Raw genomic sequence first — 27,217 nt, 5'->3', positions numbered from 1 at the left:
CACTGGACTATTCCTTGCTTTTCCCCATTCTCTGTGGTGCTCTCCCCAGGCACTCCCAGCTCCTCACTTCACTCTCTTCATCAGCTTCCCTGTGCTCCTTACACTCCCTTTCCACAGCCCCTTTCAAACACTCACGAAAGTCACCCTGGACGCTTTCAGGTGAATTATCTCTGCCCACCAGATCAAACCCACCCTGTCTTACTGCTGTCTGAAACCTGTTACAGTTGTCAGATGCCTCCTGATCTAGACTTGGTTCAGCATCCTGGAAGTCATTCCCAGAATTATCACTCATCAGAAGCCTGAGAGCAAAGCAAAAGAAATGTGAAGAATCCCTCCAAGCCTTGTAACACCAAGCCATAATATCCTGGGGATGGCATTGGGATTTCCACTGCTGCCAGTCTCACTCAAGGTGACCTCACAGGAATATAAAGTAAGAAAAACATGAGATTTCTTCCCAGTTATGCTACACTTGCTATGCTCTGTGAAGCTAGGCAAGGGAAGTCAGATGAACACTTTAAATCAGGACCAGTAAAAGAGTCCAACCATTTCCCTGCCTTCCCAAGAAGTGTGGTCAGCTGGCCAGAAACAGCAAAGACACAACTGTGCTCCAGCATGCCCCCTCTGCCTGCCCTCCTGAACTGTGGCTGGGAAAGAACAAGTACAGCAACAGTATACAGGGACTGAGTGCTGAATTACTGGTGGAAAAGCACTTATCAGAGAGAAAAGATCTCATTTTAACATGGACAGTCTTCTAATTGTAATTTTTCCAAACTTGGTCCAAGTTGTGAGGCAGGAAAAATTTGATCTGCTTGTTCTGTACTAAAACTGAAGTTCAGTAGCCAGCACAGCACTATGCTCTTGTTTCAAATGCATTAGAAATTACAGCATTAATAAGAAAATGGTAAACACAAGGGGAGGATTCATTCCAGAATCAAGCTGCACTTGGTAATTTACAAGAACAGGCTTTACACAGGGACTGAGGATACTTGGCAAATTGCGTCTTCTTTTTATAGAATGAGAGCACAGTTCCACACATATCTTAACCCGTGTGACCTCACAGGAAGGAATAAAGAACGACCTGCTCTTCATCCATTTGCTGTTGTTATTAAAACACTCGCTTCAGGCACGTGGGAGAGCAGGACAGGAGGGGGAGAAGCCAAACCAAATCCATTGTGCCTCACACAGGATTTTCTGAAATTGCCCTAAGAACTCACAATGCGCAAAACCAAACAAAAGATAAACGCAAGAGCCAAAAATTAAAGACAAACAAAGGACAGAGAGGAATTGCTGCTGGGAGGAAAGGGACTGAAAGTGCTGATTAGAAATTTCTCAGCCCACCTCGAGGAGGGAGGAGGGGAGGGAAGGGAACGAGAGCCTTCTCTTTCGTGCTCCCTTTTGTCTCCCTGCTTCTTCCCCATCCTGCACTCTGTCCCTCCACCTCCCAACCCCCACTCCTGTTCCCCAGAGTGGAGTGTACCACGCTGGCTGCATTAGGGCTCCTTACCTCGGTGCAGACCTTTCATTCCTTTGCACAGCCACTGGGGAGAGGAAAATCTCGAATCCATGTTTGCTAGCTAGCCCCCTCCTCCTTTTCTGTGCACACACACGCACACACTCACACACCTTTGCTTATTTGCCTTCTGCCGGCTGTGCAAAAGGACAGCAGCACCTGATTTATGGCTGGGCAGCAGCGGCAGGAGGCTGGAGGGGAGCAGGGAGCACGGAGTGCCTCCATCCCTCAGCACACAGCTATGGATAACCTGTTGCCTGCCGGAAGCCTGTGCCTGCCAGCTCTCCACAGCACCAGCTGCACGCAGCCCTGTCTCCAAACCACAGGGCTGGAGGAAACTGGAAGGTCTTCCCACTGCAGCGGTACCTCTCTCTCTCCCCCTCTCTGCATTGACCCTGCATGCTCCAAACACTGCTCGCTGCCAGGAATCGTGAACTGCCCTCAGTGGAAGGAGAAAAGTGTCAACAGCCCGGTCTTTTAGCTTAATAAAAAAAGTCCTGATTAGCCTGACATGTGCAGATAAAGAAGCTCTTTAGAAAGAGGGAGGAATGTAATGTCATGGGTGCTTGGATGCTATTTATCAGCACACCACTGTGGCTAGTTGGAAAGGAGGGGCACTGTGGGTGTGCTGCCACTCCGGACCAACTCACTGAAGCGGGATACATTTGGAAGCAGCCAAATGGCAGGGAAGGACGAAGGGAGAGAAGGGAGGGAGAATGAGCTGGAAGCTGCTGAAGCCCCAGATGAGGCCGTGAAACCCTGGAAGGGAGCAGTAGGCAGGCACCGGTGTTGAGGATGACTCAACAGAGTGAAAATGCAAGGAAAGGGGTGGGTGGCTGGTGGGAGAGAGGTGTTATGACTAAAAGCCGAATTTACTGCTTGTGAATCCTAAATCTGAATAGGAAGAGGGAAAAGGCGGAGGTCTTTTTTGTGGGATACATAGGTGACAGTGGGAAATATATGCCACTTAACCCAAGTGTGGCTGTTTTTCTTCTTTCAGTCGGCCTGGCTAAGTCATCCTACTGCAGCTTTTCCTATATCCTGCTGCTCCTGCCTGTGCCTGGCTGCTGCACCGGCTCACCGGAGGCAGATCTTGCTCCTGACCTGACACGGCTTTCTCTCTCTCCCCGGCTGCCCCGCCGCTCTCACCCTGCCGTAACCCCTTCCCTCTTCTCGCTGCCCAGCTCTCAGACCCAGCCCCTTTTCAGCTCGCCCCCCCTGCCCTCTCCCCATCACTGAGCCCTCTCTGCTCGCCTCTCCGGCTCCCTCCCCCTGCCCTGGGGGGTACTTGCCCGACCTTTATGGGAGGCGAGCGGCGGGCTGGGCTGGGGGGCAACCGGGCTGACAAAGGCCTGGGTGAAGCTGCACCGTCACGGGGAAGGCCCCCCTGGAATTCTGCCCCTCTGGAAGCAGAGGCAGAGCAGCCCCCTCCTCTCACACCTCTGTTGGACGGCGTGTGCGGTCAGGACACGGGGTGAAGGAGAAGTTCCTGCAATTGTTCCCAGCCGGGGGTTCGTCGCCATCCCTCTCGCCAAGGACACTCCGACATCCCCGGGCCGGCCGCCCGTAACCCCGGGACGGGCGCGCTCCCTCCGAGCGCCGCCGGGCCGCTAAGGGAAGGGAAGCGCCGAGGGCCGCCCGGAGCTGCCCCGAGCCCCGGCAGGCACCGGCTGCCCCCCGTTCCCAACCCTCTCCGCCAAGTCCCCGCAAACTGCACCGCGGGACGCCCCCGAGCAGCTCCCGGCCTCACGCCGGCTCCCTCAGGAGCATCTCCCCAACGCTCCCCACAGTTTTCCCCCTCAGGAAAGCCGCGGAGCCCGGCGGGCTGAGCACGGCGCAGGGACGTCGGGGCCAGCCGCGCCTCTGCCCGCGGCCCTACCTGCGATCCACAGGAGGACGATCCATCCCAGGACGTGCCCATCCATGTTCCCAGTGGTCCTGGCGGCGGCAGGAGAGGCGCGGGGGCGGCCCCGCTCGGGCAGCGCCTCCCCGCAGAGCCGGCGGGGCTGGCGGGGCGGGCGCGCCGTGCGGCTCCGCTCCGCTCCGCTCGGCTCCGCTCCTCCCCCGGGCCGGCTCCCCGGGGCCGCCCCCGCCGCTGTCCGGGCTCAGAGGGGAGGGGGACGCGGCTGCCCGAAACTGCCTCTCTTCCCGCCCTCCCGCCCTCCCTCCGGCAAAGGCGCCTTTCGGTTGCCTGGTGCCGCTCCTCAGCCTACGGGCACGTCCCTCTGCAAGTCCTGCAGCCCTCCGGCATCCCCGCTGCTCTTACAACTTCTCCAGTGAGCGCTGGAAAATGTCCCCCCGCCCATCATCTGTCCTCCCCAAATTAGCCAAGTGTATACCTGGGGAAATGAGCGTAGACGGTTCCTGTTCTAAATTTCCCTGGGGTTTCCGTTTCCAGCATGGGCACGGCAGCTAATTATCGTAATTTTAGATAAAGGAGTATCATTATAGATGAGGAGGTGTTCTGTCTGTTAACAATGGGCAGGCAAGTTGCGGGGTGTTAAGTTTTCCTGGTAACATGATACTGAAAGATTATGAGAATTTTTTGTTTGGTTTTGGTTTGTTGTGGGGGTTTTTGTGAGAAAGGGGTCACAAACAGCCTTAAATTACATTTTAGAATATGGATGTTGCTTAGAAATTAAATGGTCCTGGCCGCAGCAAACCCACGTGGATACGCATTAACTGTACTTAAAACTTTTAAAGTTTCTGTGAAAACTTAATAAGTCAGTGGAATTATTCATGGGCCTAAATAGCTGGCTAAAATAGCATCACGCTTTCTTTTGTGGCTCAGCACCGGCGAGAAACACAGAGTGCAAAATGGCACTCCCCATTCACAGCGGCCAGCACGGCTTCCCTTTGAGTGTTGTTCACCCTCAGGCACTTTTCTTACGGGGTTTGGCTGGTGTTTGAACCAAAACTGGGATGCTGAAGGCATCAGTGATCCGCATGAGAGATGGGACTAGTCTCCAACTTCATCTCACCTGGAATCTGCCAATAAAACAGAAACTATTCTGACATTTCTAAAGCAAAGCGCTCGGTGTGTCCTGCTGCTGAAGGCTCAAGGACGCCTGCAGTAAATCTGCACAAGCTGTTTACATTCTAGCAGGTGTTCTCCGGTTGCTTGTAGATTTCTCATCATTTCGCCTTTCAGACTGAACTTCTCTGCAGGCAAAATAAGCTCTTCTTTAAAAGTGCAAATAAAAAAAAGATCAATAATTTCTGAAGGAAAACCAAACTAGCATGTTTGCTGTGATAAAAAAAACGTGTTGAAACATCTTTGGTTGTTTTCAGACCGGAGTAGTCCCTCTGTTAGTACAGTTAAAATGGAATTGAACAAGGAGACAATCCTTAGGCAGTTGCTCTGGTTTTAAGTGTTTTATTTGGAGCTATTCAATGCTATTTAAAAATATTTTTCACATGGAAGTTTATTTTTATTCAGCATTGCTTAAAAAAAAATACACACCCACCCCAGTCAGTGTCCTAATGTTCCTCTGACCTAATATATTACGAATTTAACTGTTTTGCAGTACTAGCTAAAAGTTACTATTAAGAAGTTCCTGTTACACTAAATAATGTATATATGTGCAGCAGTGCTGTTCTCCTTCAGCACACTGATCTGACACTCCACTGCCTTCCTGCATACTTGCAGGTGGAAGACAAAGTACAAACTCTCAATAGGGGCACAAATTCAGCCTCCAGCAACGTGTGGCTGCAGAAAATTCTGATGGAACTTTGCATCACCACTGTTACCTATCTAGAGGATATAATCCATGAAAGTTTGTATGGGTTGAAATAAGACGCCTAAAAGCTAAACGCAAAGCTATTTTTCTCTCATTCCCCCAACTGTTTTTCCTGATAACCCTCCAAAATTTTAAGTGAAATCCCGGTTCCTTGCCTTTTTGTAACTTAGCTGGCCAGGATTCTGATCCAGAGTTTCCTGAGACAATGCTGATGTTGATATTATCTCATCTGTTTAACACTGGGAGTAGTACAATCCCTTATGCGTCACTATTGTTAGCTACCAGTGGGGTTTTTTGTTAGTTGTTATTTTTTAATCTACTCCAGCTTTTGCTAATAAATTTGGCATGCATCACTTCAGCTAAACTTTTGACTCACGACAAAGGAAGGAAAGATTTTCAATAGAAGGAAGCACCATTGTTTCACATGTAACGTTGGATTTATATCTGCTTTGAAATTCTCATAAACTTACTGTATGGTCCTTTCTCACTTAATTTTAGCTGTCATTTGTATACATCCACCTAAGATGGATGCCCAGGCCCTGAATTGATGTTCCAGATCTCTGTAGACCTTTGATCTCCTGATTGCAACATCCGAGCTGGCTTAATAGTTAATGTTGGGATGTTGCCTTTCCTTTTAGCCCAAGACAGAAAGCTGCATGACTGCAGTTAGCCCCACTTCAGCTTCACACGGTGGGGAAATTCCTGTGCAATTAGCCAGATGGCTCCAAGCCACAGCCCAGCAGGGATTCTGTCCTTTAAAAAACAACACACTGGACTTAAACCTTCATCTCCCTCAGTCACTAGATAACTTCATGAGCAAATTCCCGCTGTTTGCCCTGCGTAATTTAGTCCCAGGCAGAATCGGAGGAATACCACACTGCAACCCTGTTTGATTTCGCTGCTGATATCCGCGACTCCACTGAGGGAGTTCTCTAAGCCGTGGGATCATGAACAAATTCAGCCGAACAATGGGGAAACAAACAAACTAATTTTTACTCATGCTGTAGCAGCTGCTGGCTCTTTTCTCTCCGTGCCAAGTACTTAATTCCTCCCTCCCTCCTCTCATCTTCCAGTACCAATCTTTTGTGGTCGCTTCCTCTGCTGATAAGCACAGTCAGCTTTTTAAGTTACTACCACCACGTGGAACGATTTACACCAGCACCTCAGTCAGCAAGACCCATCTCGGCAGCATCCCTGCATGAAGATTTTCATGCCGTTCAGCCCCCTGGATTTCCCTGGCAGAAATTTCCATAGAAACAGTGATTCCAACAGCTTTTCTGGGATGCCATGCTAGACTCAGCCATTAGACACTGCTCTCTTGATTTAGTACTGGGATTAGCACGTCGCAGAACTGACTGGGTGACACACCATCAGTTCATAGCGTTTAGTGACTCTCTTCAGATAGCTACCAAGTAAAACTTTTCCTCGTTTGCTGCACTGGAATCTCCTATTAATCCTTGATAGCTTCACAGCAAGACACTGTGGAAATATATTCACTCTCTGTGTTGGTTTTTATCCAAGCTGCCTGGTTGCATTTGATAGCACAATAATACAGAGCTTTTACATCCCATTAACATCAGGAGTGAGTGATATGTATATATAAACTGCTACTGTTTCTTAATCATGATGTTTGTACCAAGAAATGCTTCGAATATTTAATGGAGAAATTCGGCTTTCTCACTACAATGAACCTTCAAGTCTGTAATATAAATTCAGCATTAAGAAGAGCCCAAGAGAACAGCATTCTCCTATAGTATTTACTCCTCTGGATTAATTTCCTATGCTACTCCTGACTCATTTTTAGACAGCATGCCTTTGCTACACTTACTGACTGAACCTGAAATTTTCATTTAAAACACCAATGGCATGTCAGCAATAATGTTTTGTGAAGTTATCTCACAGGTAAATGATCACAAGTGAATCATCCCAGCTTGCCATCTTCTGTGTGTCATTACGGGCAAAAATACACAATGGGACAAACTTTGCTTGCATATCTACAGATAACCTAGGAGGTAACAAGCTGCTAAATCCTCTGCGGTTTTGGCTGTAGAGGAACTGTGGGCAGCACAAATACCTCCAAGGACTTGGAGTTCACAGCCTGGACTTTTGTGATTGCCCACTTCAGCTCTCCCAATAAAATAAGCCACATCACTTCGCCACACTACATCGATTAGTTTGAACTACAACCTGTATGTTACAAAAACGAATCACAGATTACTTTGGGTAGGAAGGGACCTCACCCTGCCCCTAATTTAATCTAACTTCACTTTCTAGTACTGCCAAGTCAGAGGGCAAGGCATCCTTAAGGCACTTCTGAAGAGGTAATGGCAGGCTGTGATCAAAGCACCCTTAACATCCTCTCTGGAAGTTCAACAGACTGTTAGTTTGTTTTATTCCTGAGCTAACACCAGAATTGGAGAGCGCATCCCAGGCCCGGTTGCTAAAAGCATGAAAGCAGAAGTATTACAGCATCATCATCCCTGGTCAATATTTGTTTATCCATCCAGGGATGATGCTGTTACTCCTTTTGATGTAGCATCACTTAAAAAGCTCCTCTTTGGTCAACATCCCACTCTATCACCTACCTTATTAAGTATTCCTTCAATCTTTGTATTTTTTGCAAGTAACTGTGATGACTACATGTTTTGTTGAGAGCTACCAACAAGTATTTAGTAGTATGCAGCCAAGAAACAACCTAAGAAAGATCTTAATAAAAAGTGTGATTACAATTCCTCATTTAAAATTACATTTTGAGACACCTTAAGCTAATGCTTTAACCAGGGACTGGATGGTCTTTGTATCATAAATCTGTATCCCTAATTCAGTGTTGTGTGGTCGAGTCACATGCTTCACATGTCTGAATGCATTACCTTTAGTAATCACACTTAATATCTTTTTGATGCAATTACAAACCAATGTGACAGAATGTATTTGCTGCTAACCCATGTTGATTGGCATTAATTACATTACTTTTCCTTAATTCATTATTGAAGCAAATCCTGTATCAGTGATTCTATTCTTTTGCCTGGGATCTCTGTCAGTCTAACAGGTCTGTAATTACTCAGGTCATCCTACTTAGAGCCAGATCCAAAACAAGACTTTGGAAAATTTTTGGTACCTAACATTTAGAACTTAAATCTAAAAAAAAAAACCTAATTCAGCAGCAGATTGAGACTGAAAGCACACATGTCCTGTCAAAGTTGCCTAAAGGCTTACAGTTTTCCTTCTCTGCACACCCAGATAGTCCTGAGCACAGAGATGTCTAACAAGCACCTAAGGCAAGGCTTTCACACATGTGGCGTGTCACAGCCAGGTCCTTCATTCCTACCTAAAAACCTGGTCTGATCTGATGCTAAGGATTTCCCAGACTTTGTCCAGGGTGCTTGGGACAATGTGGTGGTTTCACTGGAGCCCTGGCATGAACAGTGTCTGAAACTGATGGCACAGAGGGGCTGCAGCTGTAGCACACCTGGGCTGCTGGCTGCCATGCACCAGCTTTAGTGCTCCTGGTCAGCAGGGTTACAGCACTTGCCCAGCACGTCCTGTGCATTCACAATTCCATGACTGCTGCACTGGAACCCCAACACAAATGCTACCATTTCTGGAGAGAAGACAGAGGCATTATCAGCTGTCATTTGAGTTTCCTGAGAAACCTGGAAGAAAGGTGCTGATACCATCCATGAGGCCTGGTCCAGGACATTCTCAACAGGTCCAACACTCAGCAAAGCCCTGCATGGGAACAGGACAAGGGGAGTTGTTGTAGAAAGGCCTCCTGACTCCTAGGTGTACCAAATTACATCCTTGGTCACATAGGTGAGGTGTCAGGCACCCTGCACTCTTGCAGTCGTGGCGCTGTTCAAAAAGAAACTCGGGATTCACTCAGTCAAAAGGTCAAAAAAGAAAGCTGACTGGTTAAATCATTCACCTGGGGAAGGGAGGCCTGCAGGCTCTCATCCCTGAGATGTTTATGTATGCATGTGAAACAATAATAATTACTGGTCTATACTTTGTATCACTCTCCAGAGAATCTGTATGTTTTTTAATTTCCATAACCAGGCTGGGAAAGAAATCAGCCGTGAGATTATCTGACAAAAGCTTGTCTCCAAAGCACACAAAGGACTGCAGAGGGACAATGGCACTTCAATGGTTGGCAGCCCAACTAACAGCCTGCCCTGGCTCGTCCCACACCCACCACAAAAGCTCATCAATGTCCCATTTTCACAAGTCCAGAGAAGCATGGGGACACAATGGCAGATGAGAACCCTCAGATAGGAACTCAGAATAAAGGAAAACCATTCCAGGCTGTCCCAGGAAAGTATCAGCTCCAGGATAGACTCCAGGATACAGACTGGAGCCTGTCATGATGAGCCAACACCACAGCAACTTTAGCACTGAGGGGACTGTATCCTACAGATTTAGGACTCATTAGGGGATGCAAGGGAAGAGTGTCGCTCGAGGACACGAAATAAAACAATGCAGACACTGGACTCTCCAAGGTAAAAAAGAGGCAAAGTTTAATTCTGACTCCAACGTTTATAGATTTCCAAAAGTGACAGTGGATTGCAGGGTGACAGTGCCACCTCTCCAATGACACTGGACAAACCAACAGTCCATCAAATTTCTCCTCCTCCATAAAAATGCAAAACAATACGTTATTTACAGAAAGTGTCTGAGAAAGTTTGTTACAAGAATGTAAACATTAGAAGGCTTAAAAACTTAAAAGAACTTAAAAAACAGGGTGCCAGAAGAGCATCTCAGGATTGCATAGCACTCCTCATGGAATGCTTAGGGAAAGAATCAAAGGCAAAGAAAGGGAGAGATCTAGGTGATTTAGGAAGGAATAGGTAAGATAAATAGATGGATAAGGGGATAGAAAGAACCAGTTGGTGTGAGGGAGTGACCAGGTTTACTGTCCCCTAGAGCAGACCAGCAGCCCACATGTCAGTGGTGCCAGGAGGGAAGGGACAGTGACAGTGTTAGTTACAATCCAGCTGGACTTCTCTGTGGGAAGGTGGTGTGCCCTGAGAGCCAGGGAGGGGTAGAGATGGCCCATCCCTACTGGGAAAACCACAGCAGGAGCTGGGTTAGGCTGGGAATGCATACTTGACCTCCCTTCACTTGGATCTGGGAGTGTGGAGTTGCATCAGCCTCGCCTCTCCTGGGCTGATGGATCTGGCCTGATTCCTCCAACATAAACACCAAATATTTCCCTTTGTGAGGGAGTGCTGTAGCCCCAGAGCAGCAGGTAAGTGGGGAACAGCAGATGCAGTCACTGCCATGCTTTGTAGAATAACTTTGCTCATTCTTTCTGACAAAAAAAAAAAAAAACAAAAAAACAAAAAAAACCTTCAAAGAAACATTATAGCCTTGAATCCTGAATTCTGAATTTATGAGAATACATTACTGGCAGAAAAGTTCCAGATAGTTTTTCTGTCCATATAGTACCAGGGTACATAGTCCCTATTTTGAGATGCTGGCAAACTCCATGCATTGATGGAAAAGCAAAGGCTGGCAGAGGAGTTCTCTGGACCATTTATACTGGTTTTGTAAATTCTGGAGCTGGGTTTCCAAAGCCAGGTACAGAGGATTTTAAGTGTTGGCATATCAATTAACTAAATTAAGTGCTTAAATGAAACAACAACAAAAAAAAAAAAAAAACCCAAGTAATATATAAATACTGGCACAAGACTTCTTGTTGTCTGCTGGAAGGGCTCCAGTGGTACAAATGTTATTTTCAAATCAGTGTAAATGGTCCAGAAAAGTCCTTTGCCTGCTAAGTTAAACAGCAGGAAAATAAAGATTTAAAACATGAGCTCTTCAGAGGCACTGGGCTCTCCTCAGGGCCCAGGGGAAGAATATTGATGGTGTGATGCTCTGAAGATGTTCTGTTCCCTGTTTTCTTAATCTGACCCCCACCCCACAGAGGAAAACCCTTTTTCTCTCTAATGCTTATGAATTTTATTTTCCAACCACACCTCTAGCCCTAGGAGAGCTATCACTAGAGCCTTGTGTTTTTCAAACAGTTGATGCACACATTATCTGAATTTCTTTAGAAGGAAGGGCTGCTGAAGGGTGGGTCCCAAAGCTGCACATGAGAGAAAAGAATATGATGTGAAGAAAAATAAAACACAAGTGCACAGATGCACTCCTAGCAACGACTCTTACAGTAATATAACAGTAAACACTTGCCTTTCTGCCTGAAAGAACTAGGCTCTGTGCAGATGTTTATATTTACAAGATACAAGTCATTTCTTGCAGTCTTTCCTCAGAGACTTAGCGTTAATGTATCTGGCACTAGACTGGAATATAAATTATTTTCCACAGCAGTAAAAGTGACTTTAGAAATGCTTACCTTGAGGTTACATCATGATTTTCTACATTTTTAGCAATGTGATTGACTCCACCTGTATGTTTAACTGCAGATTTCCTAAGTGGAACACAAACCAAACTGTTTCACAAGATTTGAGCAAGACAGAACCGCCTCCAGAATGAGCCAGCATTTTTTAACCCTCAGAGAAACCAGTCACCAGGAAGATGCAAGAGCAATCTGGTCTGAGCTTACCTGACAACAGTTCCAGCATTGACATACATAATCAGCTAAGTCAAAGGTTTAAGCCTGAACCTCCTTGGGAGCTGAGCAGATTTACCCAAAGATGAAAAAAAATGGCTAGATTGAGGAAAAGAGGCATATTTTCCCAGTGATTTGGAAATGCATGGATGTGTTTCATCGCTGTTTTTATCCTCATGTCTAAGTTTATACCAAATTCAAGAAGATTCTGGGATGGAGAATTGCCAAGACTCTTCCAAGTCAGTGCTGCACCATTTATTTTCATGGAGACTGGATGGCTCCACTGAAGATGCTGCATGAGAAACAGATGGATACTGAAGGAGATTCCCCTAAAGGCAGGGGAACAGCAAGGAATGTGGGAGACATCATATGCCCTGGCCAAGGAAAATCAGGCCAGAAGTTAATCAGGGCCTATGCCAATATTGCCACTTCAGTAACCCTGTCTCATGTCAAATGTAGGGTCCTCTGGTCCAAGCAACCAGATTTCTGCAAACTGATTAAACTTTGTTTTGAAGCCAATTGTGATGATTGACCTGCTGTGATTATTGCCCTGCTAGCTTCTCTTTATTTATTTATTTATTTTTTTACTATGGCCAGTGAAGATCATTTGATGTTTGAGAGATCAATAGAAAGCTTAAGGCAGGAACCAACTCTGTGCCACTTATCAAGGTGATGCAGATCAGATTATTTCCAGCTTTTATTTTACCTGAACTGTGGTTCCCTATGCAATTTCAGTGAAGGAAGTGTCAGTTATGTCAATGAGACAGATGAAGGGAAAAAACCCCAACAACCACAAAAAGCAAGCCAAAACCACAAAAAGAGAGTCTGAACAGCAGCCTCAGTTTTGTCTAACATGAGCTTCCAAATAATTTTTAATAAATTAGTTTGCTTTTCCAAGTGCACACATGCCCACTCACCTCCTCCACTTTCCTGCCATATATCTCAAAAGAAAACCCAGGGCTGTCACCTGCTCCCATGGGATATTTATTATCCTTCAGCACCAAAGAACATTTAAAAAAATAACTTAAGGAAAGCAGCCATGCCACACTCTCATCAGGACCTGCTGTGAGGTTCTTGTCCACAAAATCATCTATGTTGTCCACAAAATTCCTCTATGTGGTGTGCAACAGGCCAATAATTACACACTTGAGAGAGACTTTGATTATTTACTTATTCTGGAGCTGCACAAGCCTGGGTGCCTGGTGGTATTTCACAAATCAGGCAGAGCCCACTGGGCTTTCCATGCCATTACTTACACACAAAAGTGTTGTGTTAGTAGCCTCCCAAGTATGATTGGTAATAATTACCATAAAATTACATAGTTCCACCAGACTCCTATGCATGTTCAGGGGAAGGATCTTCACCTACACAGGGATCTTTTTGACCTGGAGGTGTGATTTTTAATATTGTAATGAAGGTAGTTCACCTATACCCAGGTATGTTTAAGAGGCACCTGGATCTGACCCTGGATGATGTGGTTTTGTGATTTAGGGGTTACAGTGATAGTGCTGAGTTAGACTGGTTCATCTTAAGGGTCTCTCCCAACCCTGATTTTAGGATTACACAGGATGCAGGGGCTTTAAACCTTTTGCCAAGTTGGCAATATATGCATCAACACCTTGATTTACTTCATCCATAGAGCTTGTTTGCTACAGAACATCCTTGACTAAGGCATGCTAACCACTTACCTGGTTCTACTGACATACAGCATCTCGTTTTATTTTATGAAAGACAGGAAACCTAGGTGGATATTAGAAAGGAATTCCCTTCTCTGAGGATGGTGAGGCACAGGAACAGGTTGCCCAGGGAAGTTGCCCATCCCTGGGAAGCGCTCAAGGCCAGGTTGGACGGAGCTCTGAGCAACCTGCTCTGGTGGAAGGCATCCCTGGAACTATATAATCTCTAAGGGCCACTCCAACCCCTTCACATTCCATGGTTCTGTTCACATTGCATGGTTCTGTTTGCATTCCATGGTTCCTTGGGGCTTGTTGGCCGCTACCGGTCCCACTGATAACTCTTCTTTATTGCTGATAAGGAGCAGGCTATGAAAAATGCTAATCACTTGTTTTTAAAATTTTAAAAGTTTAATAGTAATAAAATGGTTATAAAAATAGCAATATAATTAGAGTAATAAAGAATTTGGACAATTTGAATTAGAAACAATAGAAACAAAGAGTTATGGACATCCGGGTACCTTTTTCTGGGCAGCATAAGCCCGAAAAAGGGTACACGTTAACAGAGGATTAACCCTTAAAAACAACAGCCTGTTGCATATTCATACACCTCATACATGATACATAAATTCCATTCAAACACAGGATTCTGTCTGGTGTCAATTTCTTCCTCATAATCCTAATGGCGTTGTCCTGCCTGAGCGAGGCAGGAACAAGTTAGTTTCTCCTGATAATGGGGCAAAAAACTCTCTTCTTCTGAAAGATTTGGGTGTCCTGTGACTGCTATCTCGCTGTGAGTCCTTTCTTTAGAAAAAAAAAAGTATCCTACCTAGCGCAGTTTCTATTTTAACATTTTGTTATCACCTAAAACTACATTTAACACGCTACTTAAGAGACTTAATACACCATCACTTTCTAACGCAACACATATAATATTCATTTTAACATTTGCGAAAAGCCAAATCATAAAATACGCATTTTTTCACACTGGTGAGGAGCAGGCGAAGCTCAAGCAGGCCCGGCGGGGCTGGAAGGGGCCGCCATGGCCGCCCCGCCCCGGGCACCGCGCCGGCGCCGCCCCGCCCGCCCTCATGAGGGGCCGCGACGCTGCCGCGTCCGGGCAGCGCTCTTCGGCGAGGCCATGGCGAGGCGCGGTGGTCACCGCTCCGCCTTCCTGTGGTTCGTGCACGACCAGCTGCCCGGGCTGGAGCGCCGCGGGCTGTCCGTGGCCTGTGTGGGGGACGCCGTTCCCTACTGCTCCCAGGCATGGGAGGTGAGGGTGGGATGCCGGCAGGGCCTTTCCCGGAGGGTGGGCTCGGCGCCATTTCACGTGGCTGTGCCGCCCTCCCCTCAGGGAACTCCGGTTCGTGTGCCGTGGGTGGGGTGGTGGCGGCGGCATCCCCGGCTGGCAAGAATGGTTCCAGGAGGTCTCTTCGTTGTGGCTTGCCCTCACTCGGAGGTTCTTCGCCTTGTTGTGTGTTTCTAATCAAGGCTTACGGCGTTTTTAGGAAAAAAGCGCCTGGGAGTGTTTTAGTTATCTTGGCGGCCATCAATAATGTCCTTTGGAAGGGCAGGAGTGATTTCTTACACACGGAGTTGGTTGGTTTGTGGGACTGCTACTTTGGAAGTGCAGGAGTGACTTCTTACACACGGAGTTGGTTGGTTTGTGGGACTACTAGAAGGAAGCAGAGAAAAAGGTAGAAACCATTGTGTAACAGCTAATTTTTCTTCAAGTCCCTGACAGAGGAAGAGAAGACGATGTATGCAGAGAAGGCTCGTACATGGAATAGCAAGAAACGCTCTCAGAAGACAGTGAAGGAGGTAAATACTGGCAATGGATGGCCCTCAGTTAGGAGTAGAGGGTATTGGGCTCTGTGTGCTCAGTTCCATAGCATGCTGTGCAAGTTCCACCTGCTCGCCACATCCTCCAGCCTCTGGAGGGTATGGCTGCATTAGCAGTACTTATCATTATACGGATTATGCAGGTAATGGTTTTGGCTTGAATTGAAGGTGGAAATACTTGATACCTCTTTAAACCATCACAGCTTGTTCCTTGGGGCTCTTTTACCAAGTAAAATGTAGTTCTCTAACACACTAGCTTTATTTTTAACAGTATTCTGCAGTGCTTGACTTAATTAATTTCTTTTTTCTAATTTATGCTGAAATTGGCATTACTTCTTGTCATAGGTTCATGTTGCTTTTGCTTTTTGGGTGTCATTGGTTCAGGTAATTCTTGTCTGATGGCCTGAAAGCACATCTTAGAGGCAACTGATTTGTTGCTCTGGAGGGGTTGTGTCAACCAGGTCAATGAAGTGTTGTGGCCTATGCACAAATAGAATAATTATACCCTGCCATTATCTTTAGGTTGGTTGGATGTGGGAGAGAGTAGTAACAGTGTTGTGGAGAGCAATACAGAAGTAGGCAGTTGGTTGAGTGTGTATGGTTGTGTCTGAAATGGTGCTAAACAGATAATTTCTGCTATTTACTGCCTTGAATAGGTGTTTGTCCCTTTTGTTTGCTTCTGTCTCTTTTCCTCTCCCAGCACTTCTCTGAAGCAGAGTTACTTAAGAGTTTGAATTATGTGAGGTGTCAGCTTATTTTATTTAATTTCAGTGTTTGTTGGTAGTGTAAAAAACGGTGTGTCCAAGGAAAGAAAGTCACATTTACTGTCTGAGCAAATGGATAATACTGCGTTTACTTCTTAGTGCTCTATTACAAAGTAATGACTGTGAACTATGAATTAATGGTGAGGATAAATTCCAGGATTTACATGGTGATAGAGGGCATGACAGGATGAGTGTAGTTTGCTGTAACTAGTAAAAATGGATTAGTTAAATTAGTCTAGACTAGAAGGGAGGTGTTAGGCAATGTTTTCTGGTTTTGAGGGCCTGCATGTCTGGGAAAAAGCTGTTTAAAATGTGATCATCCTTGTGTCGTGTAGCAGGCTGAGTGTGTGAAGAACTCAGAACTCCATTTTTATGTCAGAGAGAACTAAGTGAAATGGCAGGTAACTCACACATGGAGGCTTCTCTGTTTCCTTCCGCAAGTTGTAGCATTTTAGAAGATTGTAATCAGGGAGAGATATGAATAATTGCTTTACCAGAGTAAATAACACCATCCTTACTGTATCAGTGGAAATAGGCAAATATGGATATATGAGATCATGTGCTCTTGTTTTATTAATCCCAGCCCTGTACATAGACAACCATGGTCACTTTGTGTAGTGAAAGTCCACCTCCATGTTCCTCTTTTGAGGTGGCCAAAGATGGGAATAATTCATTATTTTGTTCTATATAGTTCAAACTGATAATTAACTTTGGCTGAGATGGTCATCTGCAATCAGTGTACCTGGGTGTGGATGTTATTCCCAATCTGGGTTTGAGTGATCAGATCTGTAAGGCTGCCAGGTTTTTTTTCCCTTCCTATTAAAAGAGTATTGTTCGTGAATGGATTTTCAGAGCAATCCAATGACTTCCTTAAGGCTTTATCAGCTTTTCATGAACCTGTTTCCTAGTCAAAGACAACTCACACATGTGCCTGGTGCTTTTTTCATAAAACTTAGGGAGAAAAGTTATAGATTCCAGTTTGAAGAGTTCCTTGCCTGTGGCAAGAGGTTGAATTTAAGAAAATACTTCTTTTTTTCTTTGTATTACATTTTGTAAGTTTAGCTGTAGTTCTTCAAAGCAGTAATGGGTTGACAGGGGTACTGAAGAGAAATCTTGCTTTCCTGGCCTGTAAGGATAAAGGCACTTTAATATGTTAAACTTTTCCACCTAACCACAGCTATTAGTGGATATTGCATTTTCCTCTGATATAAGGAGCTGAAGGACTTTATTTGGAGCAAGAAGACTTTTGTTGTTGTGTTTGTTTTTTTTTTTTTTTAACTTTCTCATCTTTTCCAGACTCATAGTGTGCCTGATCCAGTTCCTGCTCCTCTGACCACAAAGATGCCCTGTGTTACTCCTTTGCCAGATGCCTCTGCTCTCTGTTGGAAGAATGATCAGGGTATGGTGATTTTAGAGCAGTTGATCATGGTAGATGATAGCTTGCCCTTTGAGGGTATTCTCAGTGGTACCTGTACAAAGACTGTTTACATTTTGCTAAAAGCCATCTGTGTCAGTTATTTTACACTACTGGGCTACTGCTGTAAATGGTAGAAGGACATAAAAGAAAATACTGTTCCCCCCTCCAACCTCCAAGAGTTGTATCCTCTGTTTTTTAGCTCAATGAGAGTATAGCCACTAACAGTTTCTTAACAGTTACTTCAAGGCTTTAAAGAAAAAGGTATTTTTTCAAGTCCTATATTTATGATTTGACAAGGTTAATCCAAGTTCAGCATAAAAGAATACTTGTATTGATTTCAAAGGGTTAAGAATTGCTAGACATCAATGTTCAAAATTGGTATGAGAGAGGTATTAAATAAAACAGGGGCCCGGCCTCATTGGGAAAATAAAAGAGATAATATGCACTTTATAACATTCTGACATGCTTCCTTATTGAAAGAACTCTCAAAAACTAAACCTTTCTAACCTGTGCCTGGCTTCAGATGGTTGTAGTGAACACATTTGTAATCTTCTACCCAATGAATATTACATTATCCTGAAAAATGATAAAAGGTAGTGCTTACAAGGTAAGTCAAGAAGCCAGTTCATATAAACTGTGTCTGCTGTGTGGTTAAGTCTCAGCTCCAGCTTTTTACCTCAGTCTCTTGAACTGTTTTCATGTTGTCATGGTTATGGGGGAGCAAGAAACAGTAGCTCCATAAAAAGTGAAATGCTTATTAGTGCCCTCTGTGCCAGGGGTCATGCTCTCCTATCATTGTGATGCAGATTTGATTGGGCTGATCATGCTGGCTGCCTTGAGTTGGCACAATTCATCTTTTAGCTGAATGAAAAGCATTATGATAAAGGATAATTGAGATACATTTCATGATGCTGCTCTTAATATTTCCCAGTTGAAGTTCTGTATGGTTCCCTGGAGCTGTATCCATTTTTTCATAAGGTAGGAGTGGTGTTTTTCCTATGATCCCTGGGCTTGTACAGTTTAAAACCCACATAAGAGGGAGCATGACCATTCAGGCTTAGGGCAGCTGGTGTTAAATGTCCTAAAGTCTGGCATATAAAATTATTTATGTGTGAGTTACACATCTCTAGTAGAGCAAGTGGGGCTTTTTTGATTAGGGGCAGTAGAGTAAGGTTTAAATAGCTGTGTTAAACTTCACTGACAACACTGTGACAATCATGAAGAGAAGGATTAAGGTGTATTGTAAAATATTTGTCATAGTTGGATACTTTTTAATTAGTAAATGATAAATCTGTTCCTTAACATTCGTGTTGGGTATTCTTGCCACTTTCTTTGGGAGCTCATTTGGTGGAGAAACAATCCTTTTAATTAGCAGACTTCTCATCTTCTTGCCCCACAGGATTACTACCAGCTCGTTTAAGTGGTGTAAGCTGCCAAATTTAGCTTGTGAGGCTGTTTTGCAGCTACTGATTTGGTTTTTCCCTAACCTTATTTTATGAAAGAGCAAAGAGATCTATCCTTAAAAAGAATTATGGTTCCTGTTGGATTGCGGGCCTCTTAACATCATGTGGGTTTAGTTGCTTGTACTTGTTGGGTTTTTTGCCCCATCTCTACACACAGCAGGATCTCTGGAAGGTGTCCAGTGTGCCTGAGTTCTGCATGAGTGTTGTTATCTTGGACACAGAGGAAGAGCTGTGTGTTTTGCATGGCTGTTACTCTTCACTCAGTCATAGGAGAAATTTCACCAAAGCTTTCCCTGGGTGAGGGGAGACCAGCGTGGCTTCTGTAACCTCTGAAGATGGGTTTGTTCTTCCAGATATGGTTGCAGACATCTTCTACTTCCTGGACATTTACAGCTACGGGAGGCTGCCCCCCCACTGCGAGCAGCGCTTCCTTCCCTGTGAGATTGGGTGTGTCAGGTACTCCCTGCAGGATGGCATCCTGGCTGATTTCCACCACTTCATAGATCCAGGTGACTTCCAGCAAAGTCAGAAGTACTGGGGTGAGAGGGAGGCTTTCTGGGCTCACTGCTGCCCAGCTTACACTTCTGGTATTCAGACAAGTTTATTTCTTTGATTGTAAATGGTCAGACTTCTTCAAGTACCAGAGCAGTGCTGTGCTTGTTTCTGAAGAGAATTACTGTCAGAACTTCATGTAACTCCCAAGAGGGTAGGCTAAACCCAGGAGGACCTGCATGTATTTGTGCTTTATATTTCATGTCAATGAATGTTTTTTAGTTGGACCTAAACCCACTCTACAATGCACTTTGTTTTTTAAAATGCATGGAACTGAAAATAAGTTTTCCAAAAACAGTTGTGGCACGTTCACAAGGCCACAAGGGAAGATGAAGCTGTTCCTTTCTGTATGTGAAGCTGTGGTGTATAGTGGGGAGTTAAGGATCTGTCCTTGGTGGTGCTGGATGCTGATTGTGCTTTCTGCTCTTGTTTGCAGAAGTACCACCACGTGGTTTTCGGTACCACTGCCAGGCTGCTAGTGAGTATTAATGGAGAAAAAGGATGGTGTGCAAAGGTGTGCAGTTTTAGTCTCAGCTTATCTGACCTCTGTCCAAATGTTTTGTAAGTCTTGATAGTCCTTGTGTGTATCTTCAGCATGAAGTGCTGATTATCATCAGGGTAACTCAAAGGTACTACTTTATATTTAAAATTTCTGTTTAGCAGCCTGGCATATATTAGGAAAATTAAAATATCTGCACCATTGTTGTGTCTGGCTTGGCCTGCCTGTTTCCTTTGTGACTCTCAGTAATGTTTATAGACTCCAGTTTGTTTCTATTAGGACACTTCCTCTCCTTGTGTACAGAGGGAACAACTTGGCCTGTGTACATCTAATACTTGGATAATGGCCTTTTAGAAGTGGCAGGAGTGTGAGTGTTTGCTCACAGCCCAGAGCTGCTGACAGAAGGAAGATTTTGGTAGCTTAAACACAGACCCTGTCTGTGGAGAGGAGTGTGTGTGTGTGTTTGTGTGCATATATATATATATATATACAGAAAGATAAAAAGGAAGAGGGAACTGTATCTCTTAAGGAAACTGGACTTCTCACAATTTTGTGGTTTTTTGTTGTTGTTTGTTTTTCCCTGTCTCCCTTGCCCCTCCATAGGTGATGAAACCCACAAGATCCCCATATCTGGATTTCACCATCCTCGTGCTTGTTACGCAGTTGTCCTGCGGGAACTCGTTGAGTTTGCCCAGCCAGCCAGGGGTGCTCGGCCTCGCTTCTTCTGCAGGGTATGGCCAAGGGCAAAGCTCTCAATCTCCCCTTCTGCTTTCACTCCTGCTCCATGGCTAAGGAGAGAGTTTACTCTAAAACCTAATCAGTGTGCATATAAGTGAGCAAAGACACTTTTCCCAGTGTCCCAGTTCCATGCAGGAAGAAATGGCCTCTGGAAGCCAACCTTTTTATAAAGCAGAGACCTAATTTTCTGCCTTTTTATTTTCAGCCTGCACTTCCAGCTCTAATCTACTGATGAACAGGGTCTTTTGTTCTCTGACATTGTTATGACTTTGGTTAAGGGCTCCTAAGATTTGACTTAAATTGGATGTGCTCAATGATAGTCAGAAATCCTGCTTTTTTGAAAGGATATTTTTACGTTTTTGTGACTCCTTTCCCCATGAGAATTACATGTGTCTTAAATTTTTGCTCAAGTTTCATTTTTCCAGGCAACAGAACAAAATGTTAGGATTCAGGGATGTTTAAGTTTCATAACAGGTCTATTATGCTTCAGTTCAATTCAAATCTAGTCTTAATCCTTAAAAAGTAGGGAGGAACAACATACTGGGTTCCATCCATAAATACAGGGCTTTGAAGAAGTATGCATGAAAGTTGGATCTTCTTCAAGATAGTCGTCAGGGAGATTGCATTCAGTGCCACAAACAATTTTGGTTTGGAGGTGGCTTTTCCAGACCTGGATAGAAGTCATGGAAGTGTCAGAATTCTGTACTGTACTCCTTTGAGGTGACAGAAATTATTTTTCCTGCAGTCTAATGACAGATTCCGAATTAACTGGTGTCTTGGTCGAATGGCCAGCATAACAGGTAGGGAATGGATCATTTTTGTCCGTCCTTTTCCCCTCCTACCCCCAGAAATAAGGGCTGTGTAGTCATGGACATCTGTATTTGTTCGAAAAGCATGTCTCAAAGTTTTCATAAAAGCTGGTTCTGATAGCTAGAACTCCTTTGCATGCTCTTTCCTCTTCCTTTCTCCCACCACTTTCCAGGAAGCCAGGTTTTATTAAATCCACTGGTGGACTATCTTTGAGCTTTGATGCTGTGATTAGAGGCTGGGCCGTGAACAGGGACTGAGGGAGAAATGAGCTGAGCAGGATATCCAGTGACTCCTGTTCTCCTGGCCTGGATTTTCACTTCACTGTAGGCATTGAGAGCCGCTGGGAGCTTTTTGCAGTAGAAGACCTGATAATGAAACTGTACCAGAAGAAATACCAAAAGGAGCCATCCAACGTCTGGGTGTATAGAAAACTGGATGTGTGCCTGTGGGATTTCTCCAGTAATACCAGGTGTGTTGGGTGGTTCTTGGTGTAGATGTGCCTGCTTTCAGATTCTTCTGTGTTGGTACAAAAAGTGATATTTGCTTGCAGTGCTGCAGGAGAATATTGGGTGATTATGCAGTTAGTTTAGAAATAGACTCTAGTGCTTCCTCTGCTACTAATTTAAGAAAAGAACCGGTAATATGATCTTAAATTTCAGTAGATTTTAAAAAAACTATGTAAATTATTCTTGGAAGTTTGCTTGGAATATGGATTTTAAGATCCATTTGGGTTATGGTTGTCTTTTTATAGTTGGGCAGTTTTGTATTCCCATGAGTGTCTTCACCCTAGAGGGGAACCTTAAGGAGGAAGGAAGAATGTACTTTAAAAGACATGTTTGGAGAGGAAGGTGAGGGTGTTTATGCTAGGAGGAACTATTTCACATTAATGGGAAGCTTGAAATGGTTCAAATAGTTTAAATTCCATTTGTGTCTTAGGGGTCTCTTTTCTCCCTGCCCCCATCTCAGCATGAAGCAGATTTCCTGATAAGCAGAGCTTTAAGCTCTGCATAAACTACTTAGGGCAAAGCTATTGAAATTTTGTCAAGTTCTGTGAAATTTTAAAGGTACTGCAACAAAAAGATGCCATTTTTAATATTTGTTCCTGTTCATCTGGCCAGACCAACTGTTGTTATTGATTAACAATGTAGGTGCTTCTGAAATAAGCCTGAGCTTCATTTCATGTAGGTGCAAGTGGCATGAGGAGAATGATATAATCTGCTGTGCTCTGGCATCCTGTAAGAAAATGGGGTGAGTATTGCTTGAGGAGTTGACTCCAGAATGATGGCTTTTATTTTGTTAGCATTGCAGTGCTGAGAAAAGTGTTAATTACATTAGAATTCATTGTTTGACTTCAGAGGTATTCTCATTATGCTCTGGCATATCTCTACCTTGGAAACTTCTATACTGCCTGACTTATAGTGTAGATACACAAGGTTTTGTAACCTTTTTTGGGGGAGAAAAGAAAAGTAAATAGTTTGGAAATGAGGAAATGCCATTTATGATCTCTCTTGGTAGCAGTGGTAGCACTTAGAGAGGCAATAATAAATAGTTTTCATTCAAAAAATTCATCATGGAGTGCTATGCCCTGGAAAAAAAAAAAAGTTGCTTTTCACACTTCTAAGTGCTGCATTTGATAATGTGGGGAAGTGGTTTGTTTTTATTTTATGTGCAGTTGTACAACACACTGGTGGTCTTGGAAGAATGCAGGGATGCTGGCAGAAAGTCCTTCTGCCCTCTGCTATCTGTTCTGTGCATCTCAGGCTTTGGCTGCTTGTGTTTGCCAGCTGAAGAACATAAAATGCTGTGCTTCCACACATGAGCATTCAAACCCTTAGCCAGACCTTTCTTGTTTTCCTTTTTTTCTTGGTCAAGTTACTGCATCAGTAAATCCTTTGCTGGTGTGTATGGAGTCCCACTAACAGCAGCTCACCTCCCTCTGCAAGACTCTGATTGTGATCAAGGCACAAATACCAGGATTGTAAAACTGGATGCTGGACATAACCAGGTCAGATTTTTTCAATTGATACCCTGATTTATTTCCAGTTGCCAATTTCACATGAGGTGTTTTGTCTTTGGATGCTGTCCTTTGTGACATATGTTGGGCAGCCTGATGAACTTGCAGGGTTTTGACCATGATCCATAGCTTTGATGGATAGTGCTGTATATTTCATGTTAGCAGATACATGTACCTTATTTTGAATATTTATATTTTCATACAGAAAATGAAAGCTGAGAGTCCTGGATGCAACAAACCTTTGGGCTCTCCAAGACAGGATCAAGAGTTTGTTCCTTCTAATTGTGAGTTTGAAGCTTCCACATTTTTTTAGTGGAAACTTAATGCAGTTGTTACTTTGTCAAATTTGTGGGCTTAGATGTTGCCTGAAAGTGGTGCACAGCTCACGCACTGGAGATTCAAGCAGGAAGAGCTGGCCTTTTCTTACTGGACTGAATCTTAGGGTCAAAAACATCTCTTAATTTTGAGTTTTTCTTAGAAATGTTGCTCTCTGATTTATGCTCTTGTGTTACCTGAAGCCATTCCCATGCCCAAGTACTTTGAGGCAGGGTCATGTTTAAAATATTCTCCATGTTCATAAATCATTGTATGTACTGACTGAGCTGGTCCTTGTTCCAAGTGTTCTGTCACAACTCAGTTAAAAGACTTCTCTTTTAAGGTTTCTATTTGCAGAAAGGATGTTTTTACTAGAAGGCCTCTGAGCTCAGTTAATTTGGGTATTTCATGGCTAACCTTCAGAGGAGCAGGTCTGCAAAATAAATAAGAATTGAGAGTTTGCAGCTTGATATCTTATGCATAAGATCCATGCTGAGTTCAGCTCTGTTCCACATGGAAATCATGGTCTTATGGTCTTGGTGTTTGTGGAGGACACAACCTGCCTGACATTTTGTATCAGAGCTGTTGAATAGGTTCATCTCCACGGCATGAAATGCAATTCCATTACTTTATGCAAGCTTTAAAGGCTGATTTGATGTGCAAACTGTATTTAATTTATTAGGTGATTCTCCATGTGGTGTGAAGACCTCCCCTTGTGGAACAAGTGTTGTACAAGGAAGAGGAGTTATTCGATTGCTGAGAAGTGCATCTGATCTATCCAAGTCTTTCAGTAATTGAAAATCTTTCACATCCAGGACAGCTGTAAATTACAGTTTTCTTTATTTCCCTAAGATAACTAGTAGTTTCTCCAGACTGCAGTTTTTCATCTTCTGTGCAAACCTTGACAGTTGAAGTTCTTGTTAGAATGATGAAGCTATTGAGTGGATTTAAAGAATCTTGTTCATTATGTACAGGAAGACTTACTTTGAAGGGACCTAACAGTCACATCTTTAAAACTGCATGCTGTACTAGTTATATTTCTTAATGAATAGAGTGCAAATTCAAGATTGATTAATCAATATAATTGAATTAAAAGAATTCTTTAGTGACCAGTGTGTAAACAACTTAACTTTTTGCTTTATTTCTTTTTTTAATAGCCTTCCCATCTCCTGCATGTGGAAGATGGACTGTGTGTAGCAGTCCTGCTTCAAAAACTGATGCAGGGGAGAAAGTATTGAAGGTGTGAGGGGCTGCCCTAGGGGAATTAATTAAAAGTCAGTAGTCCCAAAAGTTTGCTGTAGTATATCAGTTATAGCCATGAAAAATTTGAGTGGTCTTTCAAGGCAAAAATACAGATTTTATGTAAAATGTCTTGAAAGAAATACTGTGTCAAATTTATCTATCTGTTCATGTTCTTAGAGGCACAGGCTGTATTATGTACATCAGGGACAAGTACTGCATAGATTTTGTTTTTTGCTTGCATCAGTTTTCTTTTTAAGAAATGCATGTCCCTCAAACTTTAGAGACTGAAGAGAAGTGTAGGTGTTATGGGGTTGGTTTGTTTTTGGTTTTCTGATAGTTTTTTTTGGAAAGAGTATCAGATTCAGACTGATATATTTCACAAGAGTTTTGTCAGGCTGGGTAGATACCAGTCATCATTATTTGGGGGCACATAAGAAGTGCCTTGACATTTTCTAGGAAAGTTAGGTGTTCCTTTTTATGGAGGTAGTGCTGGGACTACTCCCCAGAAAGTTGTCTGTCTGAGCCTTGTGCTTAGTCCATGTGTCTCCTAAGCAAGTGATTCTGAGAAATAAGAGCTTATTTTGTTAAGTTGTTCCTAGATTTTGTAGCAACAGATGTCCAGTTTTGAAATACTGTTTCCATAGCAACTAACTATGTGAAGATTTCATTCCTTGGTAGGTACTGAAACTCAAGATGAGGTGGTTCATTCCCTTGAATAAGGAAAAAACCCAACAAAACAAATGCAAGCACAACCCAAAATGCAGCCAAAATAAGAGGTTTATTTGAGCATGCTGATCAGTGTGTCAGAAAAGGCCAAGTGCTGGTTTAGTTGGAAACCTGTTAGAGTTGCTGTAAGGCCAGTTGAACCCTTTCTTCCAGTGTTCTAGGATCACTGAAGCATTTTTATTCTTATCCAGCTGTTCACCTCTATCACTGAATTTCCTCAATTGATTCTGTGTTTCCTTCCTTGGAGGCTGCTGTCCTACCTGCTGATTTTCACCAAATAAGGGCCATTGAAGCTGTAAGGCTGAAATTTACCAATGAAGCACCTGGGAATGTGTTAAGTGACTGACAGTGTCTATCGAGTAGTGCTAAAGGCTTTTCTGCATTTGTATAGACTTGTCCAACTTCTTTAACTGCTGCATTGGTATTTCATAATGTACGGAACTATTGTTTTTGAAGTATTTTCAGAGTTCACTGTTGCAATAAAAGTTTGTTTCAGTTCTTATGTAGGAGAGAATTTATTAAAAATTGTTGTTAAAACACTCAGTATGAAGTACATAAACCTAAGAACATTTTTTACTAAGCTTAATGTCTTACATATCAAGAGTGAGATAAAGAATGTGAGCAGAAGTGGGAAAATGCCATTAGGATTCTATGGCATATCTGTACCTTAGCACCTGTAAATTAAAATAGCACATAAGATGTAGAAGATCTAATTATATGCTGTAGGCAGTGGGTTGTTAACTAGGGCAGTGACTGTCTTAGTGTAATAACCAACAGCTCTAGAGGGGGTTTTTTGTAGTGAAAATTGAAATACCTGTGCCATTAGAATGAGTACACTAAGTTCAAGTAGCCCATTTCATAGTGTTACTCTGCATTTATTGAGGGGGAGCCCTAACAGCTGCTGTAGGATGATAGAAAATTCTTTCATTTTGGAGCTCTGCTTCCTTGACTGTTCTGCATTTTGCAGCTCTTGATTTCTGGAAGAAAAAATTCTGAAAAATGAGTTTAATGAAGTAATGCTTCTCTCCTTTAAGTAAAGATGAGGGTTTGCAGCCTTAGCCCACATTCTAAGTGCAAGGAGTAGTTCTGGTAAGGCACAAACTGTGTCAAAATCAGGCCAAAATTCTCACCACTTGAATGATAGAATTCTCAAGGGGACACAAAACCAGGACAGGGCAGAATGGCTCTTGAGCAGAGTTTGAGTGGTGCAGCCTGGGAGCTCTAAACATGCACCTTCCACAGGATAAAACCTAATGGTGACAGCACTCTGCATGTGGTGTTTGGTGGCACATCTGGTGAACTGGCTAAAGAGCTGGTTTTGTAGCTAATAGATTCTATCAGACC

At 43.6% G+C, this 27,217-nt stretch overlaps 2 protein-coding genes across 8 annotated transcripts in view; one reads left to right on the top strand and one right to left on the bottom strand.

Moving 5' to 3' along the window:
- ILDR2 (immunoglobulin like domain containing receptor 2) overlaps positions 1-3,487 on the bottom strand; it is a 37,846-nt gene extending 34,359 nt beyond the window's left edge. For all 7 annotated transcript variants that reach the window (XM_058824776.1, XM_058824778.1, XM_058824780.1 and 4 more), the window contains exon 1: positions 3,390-3,487. In XM_058824776.1, the coding sequence (XP_058680759.1) occupies positions 3,390-3,435 (46 nt within the window). In that variant the 5' untranslated portion in view covers positions 3,436-3,487. The remainder of the gene's footprint in view (positions 1-3,389) is intronic.
- Positions 3,488-14,632: 11,145 nt separating this feature from the next.
- MAEL (maelstrom spermatogenic transposon silencer) lies at positions 14,633-25,318 on the top strand. The gene is made up of 12 exons (XM_058800246.1): positions 14,633-14,764; positions 15,226-15,312; positions 17,394-17,496; positions 19,331-19,486; positions 19,966-20,007; positions 20,632-20,759; positions 21,512-21,566; positions 21,904-22,045; positions 22,762-22,824; positions 23,449-23,581; positions 23,796-23,874; positions 24,588-25,318. Exons 1-12 carry the CDS (start codon positions 14,633-14,635, stop codon positions 24,701-24,703), a joined length of 1,236 nt encoding a protein of 411 aa, XP_058656229.1. The 3' UTR covers positions 24,704-25,318.
- Positions 25,319-27,217: the final 1,899 nt, after the last annotated feature.

Source organism: Ammospiza caudacuta, chromosome 2 (assembly GCF_027887145.1).
Source record: "Ammospiza caudacuta isolate bAmmCau1 chromosome 2, bAmmCau1.pri, whole genome shotgun sequence".
In the NCBI taxonomy this organism is placed as follows: Eukaryota; Metazoa; Chordata; class Aves; order Passeriformes; family Passerellidae; genus Ammospiza; species Ammospiza caudacuta.
Note: the sequence above shows the minus strand (reverse complement) of the source record. Positions and strands in the feature narration are given on the sequence as shown.

Bases quoted from the DNA above. Each gene is read 5' to 3' on its own strand.
- MAEL (XM_058800246.1), top strand. From the start codon at position 14,633: ATGGCGAGGCGCGGTGGTCACCGCTCCGCCTTCCTGTGGTTCGTGCAC. The intron at 22,046-22,761 runs GTGTGTTGGGTG...CATTTCATGTAG, and splicing joins GATTTCTCCAGTAATACCAG to GTGCAAGTGGCATGAGGAGA. The intron at 23,582-23,795 runs GTCAGATTTTTT...ATTTTCATACAG, and splicing joins TGGATGCTGGACATAACCAG to AAAATGAAAGCTGAGAGTCC.